This window comes from Python bivittatus, unplaced genomic scaffold (genome assembly GCF_059951505.1).
Source record: "Python bivittatus isolate LINGU-HERP-01145 unplaced genomic scaffold, Pbiv_v1 ctg000390_np1212, whole genome shotgun sequence".
Classification (NCBI taxonomy): Eukaryota; Metazoa; Chordata; class Lepidosauria; order Squamata; family Pythonidae; genus Python; species Python bivittatus.
In genome coordinates, this window is record NW_028277070.1 from 90,947 (window position 1) to 113,913 (window position 22,967).

Sequence of the window (22,967 nt, forward strand, 5' to 3'; positions counted from 1 at the left end):
CCCACAGGCACTAGCAGGCTTTTCCAAGCGGCCTCCATTGAGCACTGGCACAGGGAGGTGAAGCCTAGGGTGCTAACCAGTGCTTGAAGAAGGAGGGTTGGTTTTCAGGAAGCAGGCAACGAGAGCTGACCAGACAAAGTCGCCTCAACCATCTTTCAAGCACCCAGTCACTAAGAGGCCATATAGGTGACTGAGAGGCAGCATGGACTGGGGAGGGGGGGGACAGCAAGGCCCCCCCAGTTCAGAACAGAAAGGTCAGATTAAGGACAAGGAACCAGCTTTTAAAAGAGATGGGAGATTGTAGAATAAAAGACTTTAAGACATAGAATTATGGATTATAAAATACAGGATCTGAGATTATAGAGTGGTACATGAATCACAAGAAAACGACAGAAAAACAGTTCAGAGTTCAAGCTACGAGAGGAACTAGAAATTGGAGATTAAATCAGTGAAATGGCTTCTAAGGTAAGAAATAGGAATAGAGGAAAATTTGTTTTCATAAAGAAGTCTGTTTAGTAAGATCTTTTGTTGATCTTCTTATCAATGTTTGGTGCCATCTCAACAAGTTTGGTTAGACATTAGGAAGTTATGCCCTACCTGATTGTATCTAATTTATTGTCTCTGGTTATTTTCTCTATGCAAGCTCATTTATTTTATGTTTGTTGTATTTTGATATCTGCAGCAGAGTCTCCGGATTTCATTCATATTTCACTTTGTTTAATACAGATTGAGTTTAATTATCCCTTGTGATAATTAAAGCATTGGATTCCAACTGTCACTTCTCCCATTGTCCATATGGCGTGATCATTTGCTGGGAAAGGGTTGTCACATATGCTATGTTTGCTGTTTTTTGAGACTTTGAGGAGTTTTGGTGTATAGAACATGGATAAATTGCATTTCTCTTCCACTTATGTAACTACTGTTGCTTCTGATGCTGGCTGGGTTCATTTATCCCACAGAGCCATAATGTGATTTTGCTTGATTTTGTCTCAGGGTGTTATCATTGGTAAACCAAGGACTGTAGCGTCCTATTATATGTGAACCCAGCCAGTTGCTTGTTGAAAAGCAAAGTTATTGGCAGGCACTGTGCACTGTAGGTAGCTGCACTGATGCAGTAGGGAAGAGCAGAAAATACATGTCTTTTTCTCTAAGGAGTAACCAATCTAGGTTTGGTGGGTGTGAAATCTACAAGGTAATGTAGACCAACTGAAAGTTTACAAAATAGCGATCTGCTTTCCTGTTTCCGCCTAATAGAAGGCAGAAAAAAGTGGGCAAGGATCCATGTCTATTTGTTTCTGTTTCTGAATTAAAAGTGGGAGTAGTTTACAGACAAAACCAACTGTGGGAGTGTGTGATGCTTGAACCAGAATCCTCCCCCCCCCCAGGAAGAATATTTGTTTCTCAGTTTCTATCTGTTAAAGTCGTTATTTTCACCCTTTTTATTTTATACCAGAATATTTGATATGAGCATGAAAAATACCCTGCATTTAAACTTACTTAAAAACATGAGTTACTGCGCATGTTCATAATATCTCCTCCCTCTAGCCAAGGAAAATAGTCCTCTAGGCAAAGGTGTATGGTTAATGAAGTATAACTCACAGGACAGGAAACTGGAGTGTAAAATTTACAGCTTAAAATGCAGAAAGGTCAACAGGGCAATAAAAGATCCACTTAAGAACTGTGAGTTCCAGTTCCTGCAGGGCGATGGTCTTACTCTGTCCCAAACTGAGAGCCAGCATGGTAGAGAGGTTAATGTTCAGCACTAGCTTTCTCCCCAATTTCAGTTTCTCATGTATTATCTGAATTGCAACGTACTTCAGTTGCAAACCTCCAGTAAGTAATGTTGGAGCCATTTTTTCATAGGGAGCAACAGACCTGGGAACCAGTTGGTATAGGGCTGTGGAGACCCACGTTCACCTTCAGCTGTGAAAGCTCCCTGGGTGACTTTCTCTCAGCCCAACCTACCTTACAGGGTTGTGGGAGGAGGGAACGCTGTGTGTCCCCCTTTTGCCCTGAATGAAAGGCAGGGTATCAGGTTATGAATTACAGACCTGAGGACAAGACTGAGGACAAGGCCCACACTGTAGCAGGTAGCCCCCAAAGACCCTCTGCCTTTGTTTCTTGGTTTTGAAGTTTGTTCTGGTCACACACAGACAGCATGTGAGCAGCGAAAAGCCACAGAAACAAGGGCAGGGCCAGCCAAGGGCATTGTACCCACTAAGAACTACTCAGGAATTAACTCCAGTAGATCCTGAGATCGCAAACAGACCATGCTTGCTGTTTGGCCAACCTGCAATGCTGGTTATTCAGTGAGCCCTTCAAAAGTGAAAGGGACTTCAGAATAAAGTTGTCCCCCAGTCTGTAGGTACTTACTCCACATGTTCCTTGCCTGTTGCTCCTGTTTGAGTGGAAACTTTCAGAGCGGCTTCCCACCTGCTAAACTAAATGTTTGCATCATGGTGTAACGGGTGACTAAGCACACATTCCTGACTTAGAGGCTCAGACAGTGCTCCGACATTCTTCCCAAGCATTCAACACGTCGTGGTCAGGCGCAAATCTAAAGCAGGATGAGCACACTTCAGCAAGTGGTACAGTTTTAAATTTATTTTTGTGATCAGATGGTTGGCTTAGCTGTTCTTCCAGGAGTCCATGGGATATAGTGGGGTGGCGGGTCCTCCCTCTTCTGGGGAAGCCCAGGGGTTGCTCTGCGGAGTGCATGGGAAACCTCACGCTTCTAGGTGCTGACCACCATGAGTGATGGGAGCTGCTTCCCAAAGCGTCCGGTTGGCTACAGTTTGCCGGGGAGGGCTAAACACTCATCGAGGGGAGTAACTCCGACGGTCGTGATTTTTAAAAGTTGCCTAGGCATCTGTGTTGCTGCGGTAATGCTGGTGCTGATTGCTCCAAGGCAAAAAAAAGCAGAGGTGATGAGGGAGAGAAAGCCAGAAGTCCCTAAATTACAGAAAATGGTGACTGGCAGTTTTCTTCTGGCAGTTCCCTCTTCCAAGGGAAGAAGATGTTAAGAAATGGTCCTTGTAGCAAGGCTCGGAAGTCTATGGGCAGGTCCAGGTATTTAACCGATTCTGCGCCCCTGAAATGCTGCTTTTAAGGGAAGAGATAAAATAGCAAAATCTCTTGACAATCAAGGTCATATTAAAGGAAGCCCCTGCAGGCCATTGTTAGTAGAAAGCTGCTAGTCCCCCAGCAGAGCCAGATTTTCCTTTGGCCCATTAAAATTTTGCAGATCAGCTCCCAGCCCTTCGAGGTAAAGCTGCCGCAACCACAGAGGAATGGAATCAGGGCAGTGGTTTTAGGAGGGCTTTTGCTGCTTCATTCTTGGAGTTGGGGAGGAGGGGGGCATTTTTTATTTCTTTCCCTATTAAACTTAATAAAGTTTAATAAAATTAAAAGCATTACAATTAGCATTGGTTTAAACCATTAACAGTGTGTCGTATTATATATAACTAAATATAAATTTAGTTTACATAGTTAGAAAACCTCTGTGTTTATGTATGTTTGTATGTGTGTATACACACACACACACGAAGGTGAAGGGAAAAGAATCTATACTAAACTACCTAGCAAACAAAAGAAAAAAACTAAGAAATAGAAGGAAAAGTTTAAAAAGGAAACACAAACTAAAGTCGTTAAAAATCAGAATACCTATTCCATATCCCTGTCTACACACACACATCCATTTAAAGAAAGGTAGATATCAGATTATTAATTATCTAGTATTCTTCCATTATTTCAATGTTCTGATTTAATTTTTAAACAATGAATTGCACCTAAACCCTACAGAAGTATCATGTAGAGTTGGAGCTACACAATACTTGCATGAGTACCTGGGCACCTTTTTCACCATCTGTGCTGGAGATGTAGTAACCTTGAACATCTACATGAAACCACTGGGTGAGGTCATCCACTGGTTTGGGGTTCGGTATCAGTAGTATGCTAATAATAGTTGTATCTTCTGAGCCTGGGCCAGCCAAGGGAGGCTGTCAAGGTTCTGTCCTGGTGCCCGGAAGCTGTGCAGGTTTGGGTGGGGAGGAACCATCTCCAATTCAATCCTAGGAAGGCCAAGTGGCTGTGGGGTTTTGGGCTGCCCAGATCTGGGTATATTCCATCTCTGACCTTGGACAGGGTGGCACTTCCCTATTGAAGGGTGGTGTGCAACTTGGGGGTCTTTCTGGACTCACAGCTCCTGCTTGATAAGCGAGTGCCAGCTGTGGCCAAGAAGACTTTGCACAGTCATCTAGTGTGCCAGTTGTGCCCTTTCCTAGATCAGGAGGCCCTTCAGACGGACAGCCATGCCCTGGTCACTTCATGGCTTAACTACTACAACGCGCTTTACACGGGGCTGCCTTTGAAGATCACCCAAAATCTTCAGCTGGTCCAGAATGCAGCAGCACAGGCATGCCCATGTAGCACCTCTCCCTCATGAGCTGCACCGGTTGCCAGTTTGCTTCAACTCAAGGCGCTGGCCACTACCTATAAAGCTGTACATGGCATAGGGCCTGGTACTTGAGGGATTGCCTGTCTCCCATAGAATATGCCCAACAGACCTGATCTGGCAGAGTTGATGTGCTCCAGCTTCCTTTGATTAAACAGTGCCATCGGGACCCAAGAAGTGTCCCTTCTCTGTGGCAGCGCCTGCCCTCTGAAATGTGGTTCCCCCGATATCCAAACAACTCCCACCCTACTGGTATTTTGAAGAGCCGTGAAGACCTGGCTCTTCATCCAGGCCTTTGGAGAGGGGGAGTGAAACCCATTGTTTTTTCCCTGTGGTTTGTTCCTTGCTCAGGTCAAACACCAGACGCCATGGTTCAGAGTTCAAAAAGAATTATTTAGCGCACAAGGCAAGAGCACTGAGCATTGAGTGCAGTAGGCCCCCAGCCAGGGGTGCAACATCCTTTTAAAGTCAGGTACAAGCAACTAGTTTGCGCATGCCTAATTCTAAAATTCTCAAGTTTGACTTTCCAAAAAAAGGAATGGCCTGATTTCTCACTCTCTAGTTGGCACACCTTATCTCTGTCACTGGAAGCGTAAAAGTTTCTTCTCATTCCTTTCTTATCTATCTACATGACCCACTCGCTCCTCTATAATGATGAAACATTAACTTCCCTTTTAAAATGGCATTAGTTCAGCTTTCTCATAACTATGTACTTTCCAACACCCCTTTAGACCATGTGGGTTGTTTCCCTTTGTTCCCATGCGATTTTGTCATCCTTGCCATCTTTCCTCTTTATTTTTGTCTTTTGTTGAATTCTTTTTGTTTGTGTTTAATGTTTTAAACAATTTGTAAGCCATCCAATGTCAGAGGGTGGGTCAAGATAGGAGATGATACAAATACGCACATGGACAGCACTTAAACAAATGAGGGGGTTTATTCTAAACACTAAGATACTTATACAAATATAATAGTGTGAGCTACTGTATACAAGTGAAACACAATTTACAAAACCTAGTAGGTACATAACTATATATGTGTGCGTATGTAGGTATGTATTCCTTAATTCCAGCCTCTCAACTCCCTTTCCCTCACTTTTGCTTGTGCTGAATTTCGGCTTCTTTTCTCCCTCCTCGTCTCAATGGCTAATAATGGAACGCCTGCGAGCGGCCCTGGCTCTCTTGTTGCCAGACAAAGCCTTAAACTTGAAGTACCTGAAACTCCCTGAACACAACACAGCCCGTTCTGGTCTCTTCACAAGCCGCTCCAGGATTCTCTTCGCGGTCTTCCTCTTCTCAGGGCCGGAATCTCTGGACTTGCAGCCTCTGCTTCACTCCACACTTCCCAGGTGACGTCCGCCCCAGCAGCACGTCCTGCAGCATCTGCAATACAACCCCCCCTTCCCTGCTTTTCCTGCCTCTTTTTATATCTCATATCCAGGTCAGTTTATGCCACTGTACAGGTACGTCCAGCATTTCTCCCCTTTTTGCCTGTGTGCTTGTGCTCTTGTGCTGAGTCACCTGCCTTCCCTAAAAAGCCCACAACCTTGGCACAGACCAACCACTTTCCTTCAGCCAGGCACTTCAACCTGCCACACCCAGAGTCTCTGGGAGTCAGGCAGCATATAAATTTAATATTCATTCATTCATTCATTCAATCAATTTGTATAGCTGCCCATCTCAACAAGTGACTCTGGCCAGAGAACAATATTAAATAAAAATAAAAACAATTCCAACCATAAGAACATTAAAATACATGGCCAAGGAAAATATCACAGTCAACAAATGCCAATACAGCCAGGAGACGGATCACTTCACGCACTCGGGGCCCCAGGTCTGGGCACAGAGCCAGGTCTTTAGGGCCTTACAAAAGGCCAGCAAGGTTGGGGCCATCCTGATCTCTGAAGGGAGAATATTCCATAGGGTGGACGCAGCAGCAGAAAAGGCATGCCTTCTGGGCCCCCCCAACCTACATTCCTTAGCTGACGGGACCTAAAGTGTGCCCCTCCTGCTGGACCAAGATTGGACAGGTAGAAAAAACCAGGGAGAGACAGTCCTCAGATAACATGGTCCCAATATCTTATTTACTGTGGGCTACTTGTAATTTACTTATTGGTTAGACATTAGTGGTATGTCGAACCAGGTATTTCATTGACAGTTACGGGTTAAAGATTTAAATTATATTCCAAAAGAAAGGGAATCTTTCAATCTCTGAAAAACTTTAGCTATACAGTATCACACTGGACTGTTATTTTCTATCTGCAACCCCTGCAGTATTTTCCTACTTCCCTTTCCCATCTTTTTGCTTCCTCAAAGGAAGAGAAGTCAAGAGGAACTGGGTAGGCTGATGGCCAGGACCTTTCCTTCAAGGAGAACTCAGACTGATCAAGGGTAGCTGAGCTGTGGGTGAAGCTTCCAGTCCTGCCAATGTCTCTTAGTCTCTCTCCTCTTGTGTTTGACCATACTACAATCATGGCCTGACCAGACAATTTCCCCTTTGGTCCCAAGAACTTGACTAGTTTTCAGCCTGAGAGAGCTTTGTATGTATGTTAACCACACATACATAAATGTACCCCCACCATCCTAATCCCTTTCAGGGTAAGCAATTTTATGCAGAGTGCAGAAAAATGGCACAAAATAACAAGCCAAATACAGAAGAGGGGCCATGTTTTTGTGAATTCCTTTCTACAATGTTCTGAAACGTAACTTTGGCTTCAGTTTCAGCAGACTTGCTTTTCCTTGTTGCAGTGTCTAGAGAATTGAGGGAGGGCTGTGTTTGCATATTTGCCAGTTTCCCTGTATTCGTTTCTTTCACATACTTAACCAACCTAGCTGTCCAGATGCTACTCGATTTCTGTTGTCCTGCTGTGTAAGACCCATGGCAGGGTCTGCCTCTTTCCTCTTTGGAACTATGTCTTCCCTGATTTCTTTCCTTCACATTATTTAAACTTGGGAGATGCCAAAATGGGGCATGGGAGAAGTGGCAGACAACCCACCCTACAGAAACTCAGCCCAAGTCCCAAAGCCAGACTTTCCCCATGAATTCTGCAGTGCCCTGATTGTCAGCCCCACTAGGTAGATCAGATCAGGAAATCAACTCCACAGGAAGCTAAAACTACTTTTATTGTGATTTGCTATAACAGCAGAATTTTGCAAGTCAGGCTGCGCTGTACCTCCTCCTCCTCCTTACAGTTCAATTAATTAGGGAGGCATCTGCCTGGGCTACTTCCATAATGTTATCTCGTTGTTCTGAACTTAAGAAATGCTTCATCCCCTTCTGCAAAGCAACGGTTCCTACATACAGTGGGGCAAAAAAGTATTTAGTCAGCCACCAATTGTGCAAGTTCTCCCACTTAAAAAGATGAGAGAGGCCTGTAATTTTCATCATAGGTATACTTCAACTATGAGAGACAAAATGAGAAAAAAAATCCAGAAAATCACATTGTCTGATTTTTAAAGAATTTATTTGCAAATCATGATGGAAAATAAGTATTTGGTCACCTACAAACAAGCAAGATGTCTGGCTCTCACAGACCTGTAACTACTTCTTTAAGAGGCTCCTCTGTCCTCCACTTGTTACCTGTAGTAATGGCACCTGTTTGACCTTGTTATCAGTATAAAAGACACCTGTCCACAACCTCAAACAGTCACACTCCAAACTCCACTATGGCCAAGACCAAAGAGCTGTCGAAGGACACCAGAAACAAAATTGTAGACCTGCACCAAGCTGGGAAGACTGAATCTGCAATAGGCAAGCAGCTTGGTGTGAAGAAATCAACTGTGGGAGCAATAATTAGAAAATGGAAGACATACAAGACCACTGATAATCTCCCTTGATCTGGGGCTCCACGCAAGATCTCACCCTGTGGGATCAAAATGATCACAAGAACGGTGAGCAAAAATCCCAGAATCACATGGGGGGACCTAGTGAATGACCTGCAGAGAGCTGGGACCAAAGTAACAAAGGCTACCATCAGTAACACACTACGCCGCCAGGGACTCAAATCCTGCAGTGCCAGACATGTCCCCCTGCTTAAGCCAGTACATGTCTGGGCCTGTCTGAAGTTTGCTAGAGAGCATTTGGATGATCCAGAAGAGGATTGGGAGAATGTCATATGGTCAGATGAAACCAAAGTAGAATGTTTTGGTCTAAACAAAACTCGTCGTGTTTGGAGGAGAGAGAATGCTGAGTTGCATCCAAGAACACCATACCTACTGTGAAGCATGGGGGTGGAAACATCATGCTTTGGGGCTGTTTTTCTGCAAAGGGACCAGGACGACTGATCCGTGTAAAGGAAAGAATGAATGGGGCCATGTATTGTGAGATTTTGAGTGAACACCTCCTTCCATCAGCAAGGGCATTGAAGATGAAACGTGGCTGGGTCTTTCAGCATGACATGATCCCAAACGCACCGCCCGGGCAACGAAGGAGTGGCTTCGTAAGAAGCATTTCAAGGTCCTGGAGTGGCCTAGCCAGTCTCCAGATCTCAAACCCATGGAAAACCTTTGGAGGGAGTTGAGAGTCCGTGTTGCCCAGCGACAGCCCCAAAACATCACTGCTCTAGAGGAGATCTGCATGGAGGAATGGGCCAAAATACCAGCAACAGTGCGTGAAAACCTTGTGAAGACTTACAGAAAACGTTTGACCTCTGTCATTGCCAACAAAGGATATATAACAAAGTATTGAGATGAACTTTTGATATTGACCAAATACTTATTTTCCACCATGATTTGCAAATACATTCTTTAAAAATCAGACAATGTGATTTTCTGGATTTTTTCCCCCATTTTGTCTCTCATAGTTGAGGTATACCTATGATGAAAATTACAGGCCTCTCTCATCTTTTTAAGTGGGAGAACTTGCACAATTGGTGGCTGACTAAATACTTTTTTGCCCCACTGTATCTCTGTCAAAGTCATCCTCCTGACCCTCTGCATTGAGAGACGTTTCCCTACTGCAACAGCATCGTTTTATGACAGCTCAAGGATGGGTGGGTGCAGTTTAACTTAGTCATGGGGAAAGACCCTTATGGTCTTTTTCAGCAAAGCCTAGCCTTCCAGGCTAGATCCCCAGAAAATGCCTGTCGTGGCTAAGAAGTCTGTTTCACTGCACCACCATTCGTCCCCAAGGAAAGAGTACATTTGGCGTGCCAAGCAACAACCCTTGTGGTTGCGTGAGTTCGGCCTGGCTGGCCTGCCGCACTCAGAATAGAGTTTGTTCTCTGGCAGCCCTGCAGATCATGGGGTACCCATCTTGGGCCCAGGACTGGCTTTGCCCACAGGAGCCTTGCTGCGCACAAGGCACAACTGAGACAGCAGTTGTCACTTGCCATGCTTGGGAGTCAGCAGCCTGGCAGGCAATCCTGCAAGAGGGGCTGGTGCTGTGACTGCCATCACCAACCTGGGTGTGCTTGGTCTGGGGGATGATGCTGCCAGTGCACAGAAGCCCACCGGGCCCTTTCTCTCTGGCCACCTTCAGAGCTGCTTTCCTCCTCTTTTTCGGGCTGGTGCACTGGTGTCTCTTTCATGATGCCAGGTTTCTCCTAAGCCACCTTCTGAGGACTGCAGTCAGGGCCTTTGGTTGAGGATGGGGCAGTTGCCCGCATCCCACATATGGAAGGGCCCCATTCAGAATACTCTTCAGTATATGAAGGGAGCAGATGGGGCCAAGACTTTTCACAGTAGCATTACAAGGGGGTAACCTCACAGCTCCTGGGCAACAATTATTTTGGTGGACCAAAAGAAGTGGATAAAAGGTTACAAAGACATAAGTTTCAGTGAAGCACCAGTTTGGTGTCATGATTAAGGCACCAGGCTAGAAACTGAGGGATCAAAGCCAGCTGGGTGACCTTGGGCCAGTCTCTCTCTCTCAGCTCTAGAAGAAGAAGACAAGAGCAAACCACTTCCAAGAAAAACTTACCAAGAAAACTGCAGGGACTTGTCCAGGAAGTCACTAGGAGTCAGAAACAGACTCGAAGGCACAGGAAAACAAACTCAGTCAGGAAAAACTATGTTTGCATAGGTAGGGATTAATATGAACATTTCAACACAAACTTTTCATATATTTAAAGGTCCTTGGCTTGCCTCTTCTTGGGGCCGAATCTCTCAAAGGCTCTAAAGCAGTTTCCTTGGATATGGCTGCAACTGGAAGACCCACTATCCAGACCAGCCTGTGGTGTGTCAAGGGAGGGGATGAAGCTTGGCTGCAGTTGGACCCTCCATCATTGCTCCCTTTTCTTTGCACAGACTTGTAGCTGGGGGACTGGAACTGGGGGGGGGGGGACAGGGCTGGGACTGAGTCCAGACTTGAGTTGTCAGTTGTATGATGGTGTGGGTTTCCCATTTTTTGAAGCTTCTGCAATTGCAACAGCATGTATACAGATTACTTGTGTTAAGGGTTTTCTTGCAAGGAAGCCTGCAAGACCCTCCCACCAGCCCACCACCCATGTATACACGGGATGGAGGGAGGGGGCAGAACTCGAAAGGATGAATTAAGCCCTCTCATGCCAGCCTCTCTTCACACTCCTGAATGGAACTGTTATTCTGTGTTTATTTTTTTACACTGGAATTCCTGAACTTCAACAATTTTGCAATTTCCCTGCACTTTATAATAGTGAAAGAAGCTGTTATTTTTTCTGGACATACTGAGATAAGTTGTTACTCAGAAAGTAAAAGATGAAAAAACTAGTTTGACATTCTTTGAACAAACAAAAGTGGTATGCGAGGATGCACCAAAACCTGAGAACAATTCAGGCACACAGGGACAATACCTGCCCCAGAATTTGTGAGAGTGAAGGGCTGAGAAATTGGCATTGCTTTCCTGGGTCTTTCTGCCTAGAAGGATTAAGATGGACAGGTGCCTAATGGATGAACTTTGATGCTCAATTAAATTCTCCTGACTTGCCCCAGAACCCTGAAAAAGATCCGTCTAGAAGAGGCCCAGTCTTGCTTTGCTGGGCAGGTCCTGACAGAGGCATCTGTGGCAAAGCCCCAAATGCGGACGCTGGGCAGGTGCAGGCCAGGGTGTGTCCACAAAGCTGTGTGGAAGCGAGCAGGGCAGGGACAGCTGCTTTCCTCTCCTGCCTTGGAGGAGCGCAGCCCAGCCTAGCCCAGCCCAGCCCAGCGGGGGACGGGGGCACTTCCTGGGTCTTCACAGCTGCTCCAGTCACTGCCCACCACCACCCAGCAGCTTTCCACCCTGGGAGTCTGCAGGTGCCACAGCATCTGCCTGTGATTCTTCCTCAGCTTCAAGGCAAGATCCTCATCCTGACAGTCTGTGCAGCTGGGATCGGAGGCACTTTCCAGTATGGCTACAACCTCACCATCATCAACGCCCCCACCACAGTAAGGCCATCCTTTTCTTACCATGCTCCTTGCCCCACTCTCATTGGAAGGGTGCCCCCAAGGGAGAGACAGCCACTTGCTTCCCCATGTTTTGGGCTCAGCTTATCACATGAGTGCCTTGGCAGGTGCCACCCTCTCCAGCTCCCGGTGGTGAATTTAACTCTCAGGGTGAGGGACAGGACAGGTCAGCCTCAGGTCTCCATCAGGACAAACTTAACATAAATGGGGCACATCAATATCCCCAAACTCCTCAGACTTGTAGCAGTTGTCCTCTTGGGTGGAGAAACCTTTGCTGTTGCAGGGTTCAGAAGCCCCCTTTTTGAAAATGGCAGTGGGGATGTTTGCCCTATTTTGTAAGGAGCATGCTCTCTGTATGGTTTCCAGATCTAGTGAGGAGACCTAGCCTATGGAGTAACTGACCTCAGATCTTCTCTAGTGGGTGTCATGGCTCCTTCCTGCTGCCACACTGGGAGATCCCCAGAGCAGTAGGTTTGCAGTGGGTGAGGGCTCCACATGAGCTACGCCTAAAGAAAGATCCAGCTCTGATTTCTCCCAAGCAATATTTCTTTCTCCACCCTTTAGTTCATCCAGACATTTATCAATAAAACCTGGCTGGATCGCACTGGAACTGCCCTGGAGAGAAAGATGATCACCCTGGTCTGGTCCTTCATTGTCTCCGTGTATCCTTTGGGGGGCCTGATTGGAGCAATAATTGCTGGTCCCATGGCTGTAAAGATGGGCAGGTGAGGGGTTTGGCGGTTTGCTGTTGGACTGGGCCAGGTATCTGCAATAAAACCATTGAAGGAGGAGCCTCTTTGTAGGAATATATAGGTGCCTTCTTGAACTAGATTCAACCAGGGGGATTTGGATATTGGCCTGTGTACCACAGAACCTCTCTTTATCAGCTGTATGTAATGAAACCAAATGGAATGCAATTAAGGCTACTTTTTTCAGCTTAAATCTACCTGATTAATTCCTGGTAACCTGCTATTTTCTCCATGTTGACAGGCTCCAGATGGATGATCCTGGTCACTAGGACTTGAATGGAGGGCAGGAAACCTGGGGCCCTCCAGACACTGAATTATTGCCCTCAGCAGTTCCTGCCAGATGGTTAATGGAGATGGAAGCTGGGAGCTGTAGTCCAGCAACAGATGTTCCACTCTTGAATACCTCTTGAAGCTTTTTTCAGAGGGCTGCAAACTAAGGGGGTACTGGGGCCGCCTGAGCGCTGCAGTTTGCACACTGCTGCTGCGTGGGAACAACTGGCTCTTCCCTCCTCCTTTAGAAACAGCATGGGTCACACACGGCTTGGAGGCTGCTTTTCCTCCTGCTCAGCCAAGCAGCCCAAGGAATGCAGGGATCGTGGGGGCAAGCCAGGGCCTCAGCAGGCAGCTCCTGCAGGCAGAGACTGCTGGAGCTGTTCGTTTGTACTCATGCGTGCATTTAGGCTTTCCAGTCTGCATCCCCCACTCCCATGCCCAGATTCCCTTGTTCAGCTGTTCTCTCAGGGTTTGGCCTCTCACCTTTTGGGGAAAAGGGCCACCATCATGCCACTCCTTCTGCCGAAGGTCTGGCATTGGAACCCAGGCTGTCTGCCGCTCTGCCCATGCCAGGAGCCAGCAGGACTAGCCGTGAATGAAGCAGAGGCTTGGCAATGGCCAAGTGAGGTCCAGGAAAGGCAGATGCCCAGAGCGAAACATGGCCTTTGAAGCTTTTCTCCCTTTGTTCCCTGAAGGAAGAAATCTTTACTGCTGAACAACATGTTTGTTGCCCTTGCTGCATTGCTGGCGGGATTCAGCCGGGTGGCAAAATCCTTTGAAATGATCCTGCTGAGCAGATTTTTTGCTGGAATCAATTCCGGTAGGTCAAAGACATGAGCTGATACATGGCAGCTGCAGCATTTGGGAAAGTGTGTAGACTATCTGACCCAGGGTTTGTTCCTTGAAGATAGATCAGCCACCCTAACCACAATATGGGCTGCAACCTGGAGCCAAGTATCTGTCAAAATCTGCTTTTCTTCCTCTGTCTGCCTTCCAGCTGCTTGGCAGAGCTGGGATGGAGGTGGTGCATCCATCCTGGTTTTCCTTGATCTCTCAGTTGCTTTCAATGCTATTGGCCATGATATCCTTCTGGACTGGCTCTGGGGGTTGGGAATGGGAAGCCACCATTTTTTGGTGGTTCTCTTCCTTTGGGGCTGGTTTCAGGCAGTGTTGGCTGGGGAGAGAGACCATTTCCTCCTCTGTGGGGTGCCACGGGGTTCAATTCTCTCCCCTCTCCTATTCAACAACTACATGAAACTGCTGGATGAAGTCATCTGCCAGTTTGGGGTTCAGTATCATCAATATGCTGATGATGCCAAGAGTGCAATGGCATGGGCAGTGATGGGCATGCCTTGGTATGCCCATGTGACTCCTCTGATCCATGAGCTGTGCTGGTTGCCATTTGCTTCCAGATGCAATTCAAGGTGCTAGGAAGCCCTACATGGCATAGGATCTGGTTATTTAAGGGACTGCCTATTTCCTGTGATACCTCCCTGGCTGATTCAAGCTGACAGGATTGAGGTGTTCTGGGTTCCTTTGATTAAACTATGCCATCTGTCAGGACCCTGAAGCACACCTTCTCTCTTGCAGTGCCTACCTTCTGGAATGAGGTTCCACCTAAGATCTGGACGGCTCCCACCCTGTTGATGTTCTGAAGGGCCATTCTAGCTGTTCTTCCAGGCCTTGGGCTAGAATAGCTGGAGCCCCCTCACTGGTTATTAGATGTTGGTGGGCTGTTTTGGCTTGTTTGCTGGGTTCGCCATCTTGTTCTTCCTGCTTTTGCTTTAGTTTGGTTTTGTTGTTGGTTGTTTCCTTTTATATTGGTTTTATATCCTCCGGTGTATTGTCAGCCACCCAGAGTCATTTGGAGTCAGGCAGCATCTGTAAGGTTCACTGCATTCAGCGCTGACCAGAAACCTCACGAGGCACAGGCTCGGATGAAAGCTAGTTTATTCAGGCATAATGCGTAGCGGTTACAGACAAAGCCAGGATTGGCTTGGTGCATTTTCTTACAGCAGTTCTATAGGGTTCTCCCCTTGATCTGTAGTTACCCCTCGGTTCCGCCCCTTGCCCTTGCCCTTGCCCTGGACTACCCATCTGTCCATTGCGATCTTCCTTCCCCTCGCCTTGATGGCAGATTCAGCCAGTTTCGATTGTGTTATGATCTTTGTCCTTTGTCTGTCTTGCCCTTGCATTCCTTGAGCCTTTCTCATGTTGAGTTGGTGTGGCTGTTTTAATCTGGTTCTGAGTTACCTGCCGATTGCCTCTGGATTGCTGCGCTCCCGGTGTATGGTAAGCCAGAGTTGCCCAGGGCACCTGGGGCACCAGCTGTGGTACAGTGTTGCCACTTCTAATCGGGTCCCTGCTGCGAGTTAACTGCCCACCCCGTGTTGGTAGTCAACTTGCGGTTACATTGCTCCCTTGCCCTATTGCCTGAGGCGTGTAGCTGACTAACGGCTCGGTGACACTGACCAATGGCTCTGCACTGCAGTGTGTGCTTTCCAGGCTGAGTCTGACAGCACCAAGCTAAATAAATAAATAACTTTGCCCACAAGGCAGCTTCTGTGGACTTTCCTGCCTGAAGGGAGCCAAGGCCAGAGAAGAGAAGAGGCAGGTTGCTACCCTTCATTGGAAACTGGGCATCTGCATACGTTGCCCACAACAGGTCCCCTCCTCCGCAAGGAAGAGCCTAGATTCTTGGCTCAGATATGAGAGGAGCAATGGAGGAAACAACAGAAGCCAGGATGAAAAGGCCGGCAGTGACAGTTATATAGGATTGTTGGTTTAATTTTTTTAATGCAATGAAGTATTGAATTAATTTCCTTTTTCTTGGGACAGCCTGTGACCCTATAGAGGAGCCTCCCCGGGGCCTGGATTTCCTTATGGTGTTGCTCTCACCTGCCAAGAAACATGATGCGCTTAGGGGGAGAGCAGAGGGTAGGAGTGTTGGAAAGCCTGTTGTGGCTCAGCGAAGCAGCATGGCAAGCCTGCACGTTGGCATCCTGAAAATAAGGCCAGCCCAAGGCCCAAGGAAGGCTGTGTCTGGAGGAGGGCATTCACCGAAGCAGGAGGAAGTGAGGGCCCCAGGGGGCCTCTTCCATTTTATAGAGGCTAAGGGAAGTGTTGCTATAGCTACCCCTGAGCTGAAGATCAAACGGAATGCATAGTTCAGGGACAGAGAAAGGAAATGTGAGAGTATGCACAGAATAAAACATCAGTTGGAAAGTTCATTTATTTAGCATATCATTGTGAAAAACTGTGGCTGACCACTCAGAACTGTTCTGGAACTTGAGAGAGAAGAGGCAGCTCTGGCCAGAAGCCATGTTTCTCTTTGAGTGGGCGGCCATAATAAATGTAATAAAACAAACAAACACATTTCATTTTGAGGCTGAGGATTTGCCTGCCTCTTCTGCACAGGAGTGGCCATGAACATCCAGCCTATGTACTTGGGGGAAAGCGCGCCCAAGGAGCTCCGGGGAGCTGTGGCCTTGACTTCTGCATCCTTCACAGCACTTGGCCTGGTGCTCGGCCAGGTGGCTGGACTCAGGTGAGGTACAAGTTGGGAGGGTATGTGATCTAAAAGGCACAGTTCCAACTCCCCCATTCCCTTCGATAGAGGCCTGCTGTAGGGCAAACGAGGCTGGGATATGGTCTGCGTTGTAGTTGAAGCTAAACTCTAGAAACTGAAAGCCATTGTGTGGACAGAAATCCTACCCTAAGAGTTCGAGGTAGCATACGCTGAAAGGGCCTGTCATGTCTATTTTGTATGCATTTATAAAGAGGCATTGCTGTGGTGACAATTTGCAAGTAAGTTAAACAAATGCAATCTGTTAAATAAGTCCCTAAGACCCATTTCTAAAGTTTCCTGGATTCTGTTTGCGTAAGTGATTCTGGATTTTAATGCAGGGAAATATTGGGAGCAGAAGAGAGCTGGCCTGTTCTTCTAGCCAGCAACATAGTGCCTGGGCTGGTCCAGTTGGTGCTTCTGCCGTGGGCTCCAGAAAGCCCCCGCTATCTATTGATTGACCAAGGAGATAAAGAGTTATGCATCTGTGGTAAGTGCGTGCTTTCAGACCAGCATCCTGGTGAGCAGTCCTGAGATACTTTTGTGCAACTCAGATTTCTCCAGAGTGGCAGCTACCAGCCCAGAGAGCAAGTCACTGTGTGTTACAGGCACATGGGAGCACACCTAGGGAGAAAATCAGGCTTGTGTAATGGGGCCGTTAACTTTTTTATGACCTATGGGGATTAAAGCAATCCTTGTACCCTGCAGGAGTAATGTTTCCTCCCTGAAGCAAAGTGGTGTAAGAATCTTTTCTTTGTTTCCCATCTCGGGTTAACAATGGACTCTGTGGCCCAGTCACCCTACCTAACTGCTGATACTTCTGCCATGAGACGCTGCACCATTGTTGTGCCTCTTCTGCTTTTCTTGAAGGAGACAAAGTGTTTGGAATATGTTGGGAAGTTCTAACCCAACATCGGACACCCTTGAATTGGATGCCTCCACATCTTCATAGAAGGGTGTTACCCTCTGGGCCATCAAGCTCTTCTTTTGGTTCTTGTAGCCTTGCAGCAACTGAGGGGCAACAGGGACCTGAGCAGCGAGATGAAAGAAATACTGGCGGAGCAGGCAGCCCTCCAGGGACAGGTGGCCAAGGCACCCTGGGAGCTCTTTGGGAACCCTGCAGTGAGGTGGCAGCTTATCACCATTGTGGTGCTCAGCAGCGCCATGCAGCTCTGTGGCAATGATTCAGTAAGTCCAGCAGCCTGGCCAGGGGGACTGGCTGCTGATACCATGCAAGCCCTGGGAAGTCCAAGTTCTGGGAAGTGGGTAAGGATTGTCATCAGAAAAAGCTTTTTCTCCTTAGAAGAAGCAGGAGACTGTCCTGGCACAATCCAAGTGCAATACTAAAATGTGGGGGTGGGGGGTTAGGGTTAGGGTCAGGGATTATTAAATCATCTTTAATCTTTAATCCCTTTTTGGAGTTTTGGAGGGAATTGGGAGATTTTTCTTTGTTGCTTAAATTGCAGTATGTCTTTTTTATGCCTTACATTACCATCTTCATGAGTTTCATTTCTCAGATTAGCAGATTAACCTCCCCCCCTCCGATTTAGAACAGAGGTAATGAAAAATAGGGGATTAATATAGAAATGATACATTAATATTGGCTCTTTCTTTATTCCTGCAGATGTACTTTTACGCTTCTTATGTTTTCCAAGAGGCAGGGATTCCATATGACAAGATCCAGTACAGTGTTATTGGCACCGGGAGTTGTGAGCTAATCATGTCCATGACTTGTGTGAGAATTTGATCTCCCTCCGCTTGTATCCCACTGCAGTCCTCTAGACAATTACAAGGAGCCCTTGCACCTTGGCATAGCTGCACCCCATTTCTAAGTCATAGCCAGCATACCTCTGTCACAGCAAGGAGGTCACGGGTCTGCTTTGGGCAGCAGGTCACGTTTTCCTCCTTTCTGTTGTGTGAGCTATAATTTCCCACCTCCTTCCAGTGATTCTCTCATTCAGCTGCTGTTTCCTGAAGTAAGGAGATCCATCATGTCTGCCCCGAGGGTTATGTGCATAGTTGTTGTCTTGATGCTAGATCTGGGGAGTCTTTCACACCAGTGGACTGGAACATTCTAGCTCTGTTTTTGCCAGTTAGTGGATAAGGCCCAACAGTTTATAATCCCATGGCCTCTACCGCATTGGTCATATCCTTTGCTTGTCACTGACATCAGCTATGGCAACCTTAGTTCCTCTCAGTATTTAGAGACCTTCTGTCATCCCAACTTTCTCTGCATACATTTCACCACATAGGCAAGTCTCCTGGTTAGTGGGGGATCCATGTAATCTGTCTCATGATGAGGCCCTTGACCAAGCATACTTGTCATGAGTGATTAGGGTAGATGTGTCTGATCAGGATGGGGTGGCAAGGTAGGGCAAACTGCATTCCCAACAACAGCTGTCCAGCTTCTGGGCTGGTAGGGAATGAGGCCTCTACATCTATGCCCTGAAGTTTCTAGCTACAAGCGCCTTTGTATCCTTCTGTTCAGAGAGTGGAGGAGATTTCCAACTAAATTGGTGAAGTGACCCCTAAATTGGTGAAGTGACCCCTAACCCTACTGTCACTGTTGTATAGAAGATTCAGTGGGCAACAATTTCTATTAGGACTTCAGACTCCCAATCATTTGTGGAAAATTCTGAACAGCTGGGTTCCAGGATCCTCAAAGTACTGAATGAGTGGAAGCTGCTGTAAAGTTTTTTACATTTTTCAGTATAAGAAAATAGTACCTTCCAGTATGGCAATTTCTTTACAGTGTGCCCAATAGTACAATCCAAGAGATAAGAAGCTTCTCATCTGTCTGAAATGTCTCTGGATCAGCATGTGTGATGTCATGTCCCCCAAACTGTACTCTTTAGAAAATAAATTCACATGACTGTAATATTGTCCTCTTAAAGCATTGCAAAAGTTGGCAGAGTGTGTTAGTCTTTTTTTACCTTAGCAAAGTATCACATCATCCATATGACACAAAAAAATGAATTGCTCTCAATAAATGACACTTCTTGAAGCTGTTATAATTCTAAAAAGTATAGACAGAAATCAAGAGGAGATGATCAATTAGCCAGCCTCTAGAAAGTGCTAGCATATCGACTTTCCCAAATTTCTTTTGCATCTATCCAGTTTGGGGGGGGCAGAGGGAGCATGGGACTACCTAAGTGTTTCAGGATATGCCTCTGTGGACTGCCTAAGTGTTTCACGGTGTGCAACTATGAAGTGTCTTCCCTGGGATGCTGTCTTCCAGAACCTCCTCATTGAGTACGTTGGACGACGGGTGCTGCTGATAGGGGGCTACAGCCTGATGGCTGTGTGGGCCATCCTTTTCATGGTAGCATTATCTCTACAGGTAAGAGTCTCTCTTTGTTCCTTTTTGTTGAATGACCCCATGACTTCAAATTTCAAATGCTAGACACTTCCTGAGTTACCCGTTTCCCTCCCCCTGCCCCACTGGTCTTTTGGCCTTGCAGGATCAACTCAGCTGGATGCCTTATCTCAGCATGGCCAGCATCTTTGCCTACATCCTGAGCTTTGGCATCGGACCAGGTTAGTTACAACAGAACTGAGGGTCTCTGAACAGTTGCATGAAAAAGGTGCCACCACACATTCATTCATTTCCAGGTGACTTAGGGATTGGTGATCTTTGGGGGCTTGCATGGCATAGGATGGGCATGCCAGCATTTTAGTGTCTGCTTCTTTGAACCTTTCCAGTCCTTCTACATTATTTCAAGATGCCAAGGATAATATGCAGTGAAGCGGCAGCAAGCAGAGAAAAAGTCTGTGAGCAGAACATCCTAACTCTGGCTGCTCAGCAGAATAAATGTGTAAATTTATCCACAGCCAAGCTTCGGGCTCTGAGGCTGCTTCCAGACACAAGTGGCTTAGCTGCTCCCCATGACTGACTAGCAAACCTTGAGGTTACTTGCCATTCTGGCATGCCTGGGCAAAACACACTGTACACCCCCAACCTAGGAATGGCCAGAAATTGGGTTGATACTTGCCCCATATTTTATCTTTCTTCTTAGAAAACAGTATTTAATTTGCATGATTTCTCTAGCTGGTGTGACAGGAATTATACCCACGGAGATTTTTGATCAGGTCACCCGTCCAGCTGCTTACACGATCAACGGTTCTCTACTCTGGATCAACTTATTTCTGGTGGGCCTGGCATTTCCTTTTGTTGTGGTAGGCTGTCTCTATATTTATATCTCTGAAAGCATCAAATAGTTCGTGTGGGGCAATGGGGGAAGTGGGAGGGAGTGGTTTTTAGGCACGTCTCCTTTCTGTCCAACAATGAAGTTCATTGTCTCATGTGTGGGTGTCAAGCAGAGTGAGCACCCAATGGGTTTGCTCCCAAGCATACATTTTCCTCCTGTTTTAGATCCAGTTGTAACTCCTCCTGATTGCTAGGCAGTCATGTGACTAAGGTTCTCCCCTCCCAGCAAGTTGGCCCTGCTTTCTCCTCCATGTGGACAGGCTACAGAGGCCTAGTTCATGAATCTCTGGAGTCCTATATTGGGCCATTCTCTCCAGTTGGGTGGGAAAATGGAACAGATCTGGCAGGGTCCAGTGTTAGAATCCCACTTTTTGGACTATGACCATTGCTGTGCCAAAGGTTTCCCTCCACTGCTTGTCATCTTTTTTATTTCTGGTCAGCAGGAAAGCTCCTGGATGCATAAATCAACTGAAGTGAACAACTTCAGCATGCCAGTCCTCAGACTTGGCATAGATCTTTGGAAGATTCTTTGCAAATTCTAATGTTCAGACCTCTGCAGGACAGCATGTCTTCTACCTGCAGTGACTGTGCCACCTTGGAACAGGGAGGGGAGGGAGGCCAAATGGTCCTATATTGGCTGCCTAGGCTTCTCATTGGCTTTTCCTTTGCCCAAGCTGATTTCTCAATTTGTCCCCTACCTTCACTTGCAAGATAATTTAGTCTCATATTTGCCTGGATAATGACCCCTTCATTCCTCATCCCACTTTCCACAAAAATATTTTGTCCAGAGACACCATTTTGACTAGGTCAAATCTTGACTATCATCAGTACCTGACTGCAAAAAATCAAGTGATCACCCAGACTTTTGCAGATATAATTTTGACCTAAGAATAGGGATCTGGGGCAGCTGCCCAGTGCAATCAACCCCTGAACTGCAGAAGACAGCTGTATTGGTCAGCCATCTTCATCTATGGGCTGAGTCTACCCGATCAGAATAAAGGCCAAGTGGGGCAGCAGGATTGTGGGGACAAGGAGCAGGAACTGGAAGTGAAAGCAGTTCTATCAGCCTAAGCTATTAGAGGCACACTGGGTCATGTCAAAGACAGCAGGTGAAGGAGTCAAAGAAGGGAATGACTATCCTATGGTACAAGAACCTCCATCTCTTGCCTTTATGGACCAGTAAGTCATCATGGAAAGTGCTAGATCTTCCCATAAAAAGCCCACACACTGCTTGGGGAGGAGCTGCTCTATCTGGCAACTGGGAGAAAAAGCAGGTGACCCAGAGGGCCACTTGGCAGCAAAACTTTGGCCTGCTCATGTGCACCCATCTGTGTGTGCTTTATCTGCTGATGTTGTTTTCTTCTCTCTCCTCCTCTCAGGAAAGCCTTGGGCATTACTGCTATCTCCCATTCTTCACAGTCTGTGTTTGTACTGCTCTCTATGCCTGTTTTTTCCTCCCTGAGACAAAAGGAAAGAGCTTCCTAGAAATCTCAGAAGAGTTCATTAAGCGTAACTTCAGAGCCCAGGGATGTGAAAATGCTTGGGTGAATTCAGAAGAAATTAAATCCACCATGCTGTAGCCTCAGAAGAGAGAGAACGGCTCACAAGGAAGACATAACGATGGCATTCCTTTTCTCATGCAGATAACATGGGATTCCTCTTCTTCTTCACTATGCTGTGTGTAAAAATCCTTGCTTCCTCATTCCTTTATCAAACATAGGTATGAAAAGTGGCCTCCCAAGGCTCAGCTGAAGTGCCAGAGGTCATCCACAAGTGTGACCAATGTCAGTGCCATCCTGAGGCACTATGCAGCTACAGTCCCACCACCTTTTCAACAACCATCCCAAGAAAAGAAAGGTTGGAGATCAGTTGATAATTATAAACATGTACCCTCTAAATAGTCAAACTAACAGATAATAATTTATTTACTTACTCTAAAGCAATTTCACAGGGACCTATAAAAAATAAGCTGCATAATGAGTAATCTTGGTGGAAATCTATTCCAAAGAACTGAAACTCAGCAAGAGAAAGTCACAGTAAATTAAATGATCACAGCCCTTGGGTCAAGGGCAGAAGACAACCTATGGAGCTTTATGGTGCCACCAACTTCCATAGGGAGGAAAGACCCATTAGGTTTGTCCACCCTGGGCAGCTTATGCACTTTTTTTTTCCAGTGATCCATGCTGGATCTAGTCTTACCTCAGAGCAGATGGCTTGTGATCTGTAAGTGGAGAAAATTGTGATTAGTTTTTTTGCCATAGTCAGATTTAGGGATGAGCCAGTTTGGTGTAGTGGTTAAGACATCAGACAAGAAACTGGGAGACCATGAGTTCTAGTCCTGCCTTAGGTACAAAGCCAGTTG

At 46.5% G+C, this 22,967-nt stretch overlaps 1 protein-coding gene across 3 annotated transcripts; it reads left to right on the forward strand.

Annotated features, from left to right (window-relative positions):
* The first annotated feature begins 2,512 nt into the window (after positions 1–2,512).
* LOC103066716 (solute carrier family 2, facilitated glucose transporter member 11) lies at positions 2,513–22,724 on the forward strand. 3 transcript variants are annotated; one of them, XM_025174692.2, is made up of 12 exons: positions 2,513–2,588; positions 11,695–11,793; positions 12,376–12,536; positions 13,529–13,653; positions 16,251–16,380; positions 16,740–16,888; positions 17,399–17,586; positions 18,023–18,133; positions 19,637–19,738; positions 19,860–19,935; positions 20,447–20,574; positions 21,985–22,724. In XM_025174692.2, the coding sequence occupies exons 1-12, from the start codon at positions 2,568–2,570 to the stop codon at positions 22,183–22,185; spliced, it is 1,491 nt and encodes a 496-aa protein (XP_025030460.2). In that variant the 5' UTR covers positions 2,513–2,567; the 3' UTR covers positions 22,186–22,724. The 3 variants fall into 3 exon arrangements, with proteins under 3 accessions (XP_025030460.2, XP_087999829.1, XP_087999830.1); XM_088143703.1 differs by lacking the exon at positions 2,513–2,588 and having other exon boundaries at positions 11,133–11,793; XM_088143704.1 differs by lacking the exons at positions 2,513–2,588; positions 21,985–22,724 and having other exon boundaries at positions 11,133–11,793; positions 20,447–20,631.
* The last annotated feature ends 243 nt before the right edge of the window (positions 22,725–22,967 follow it).

Excerpts from the sequence above, each read along its gene's own strand:
- LOC103066716 (XM_088143703.1), top strand. The coding sequence starts at position 11,317 with ATGAACTTTGATGCTCAATTAAATTCTCCTGACTTGCCCCAGAACCCT. Across the intron at positions 12,537-13,528 it reads ATGGCTGTAAAGATGGGCAG|GAAGAAATCTTTACTGCTGA; the intron begins GTGAGGGGTTTG and ends TGTTCCCTGAAG. Across the intron at positions 19,739-19,859 it reads TGGTAGCATTATCTCTACAG|GATCAACTCAGCTGGATGCC; the intron begins GTAAGAGTCTCT and ends TTGGCCTTGCAG.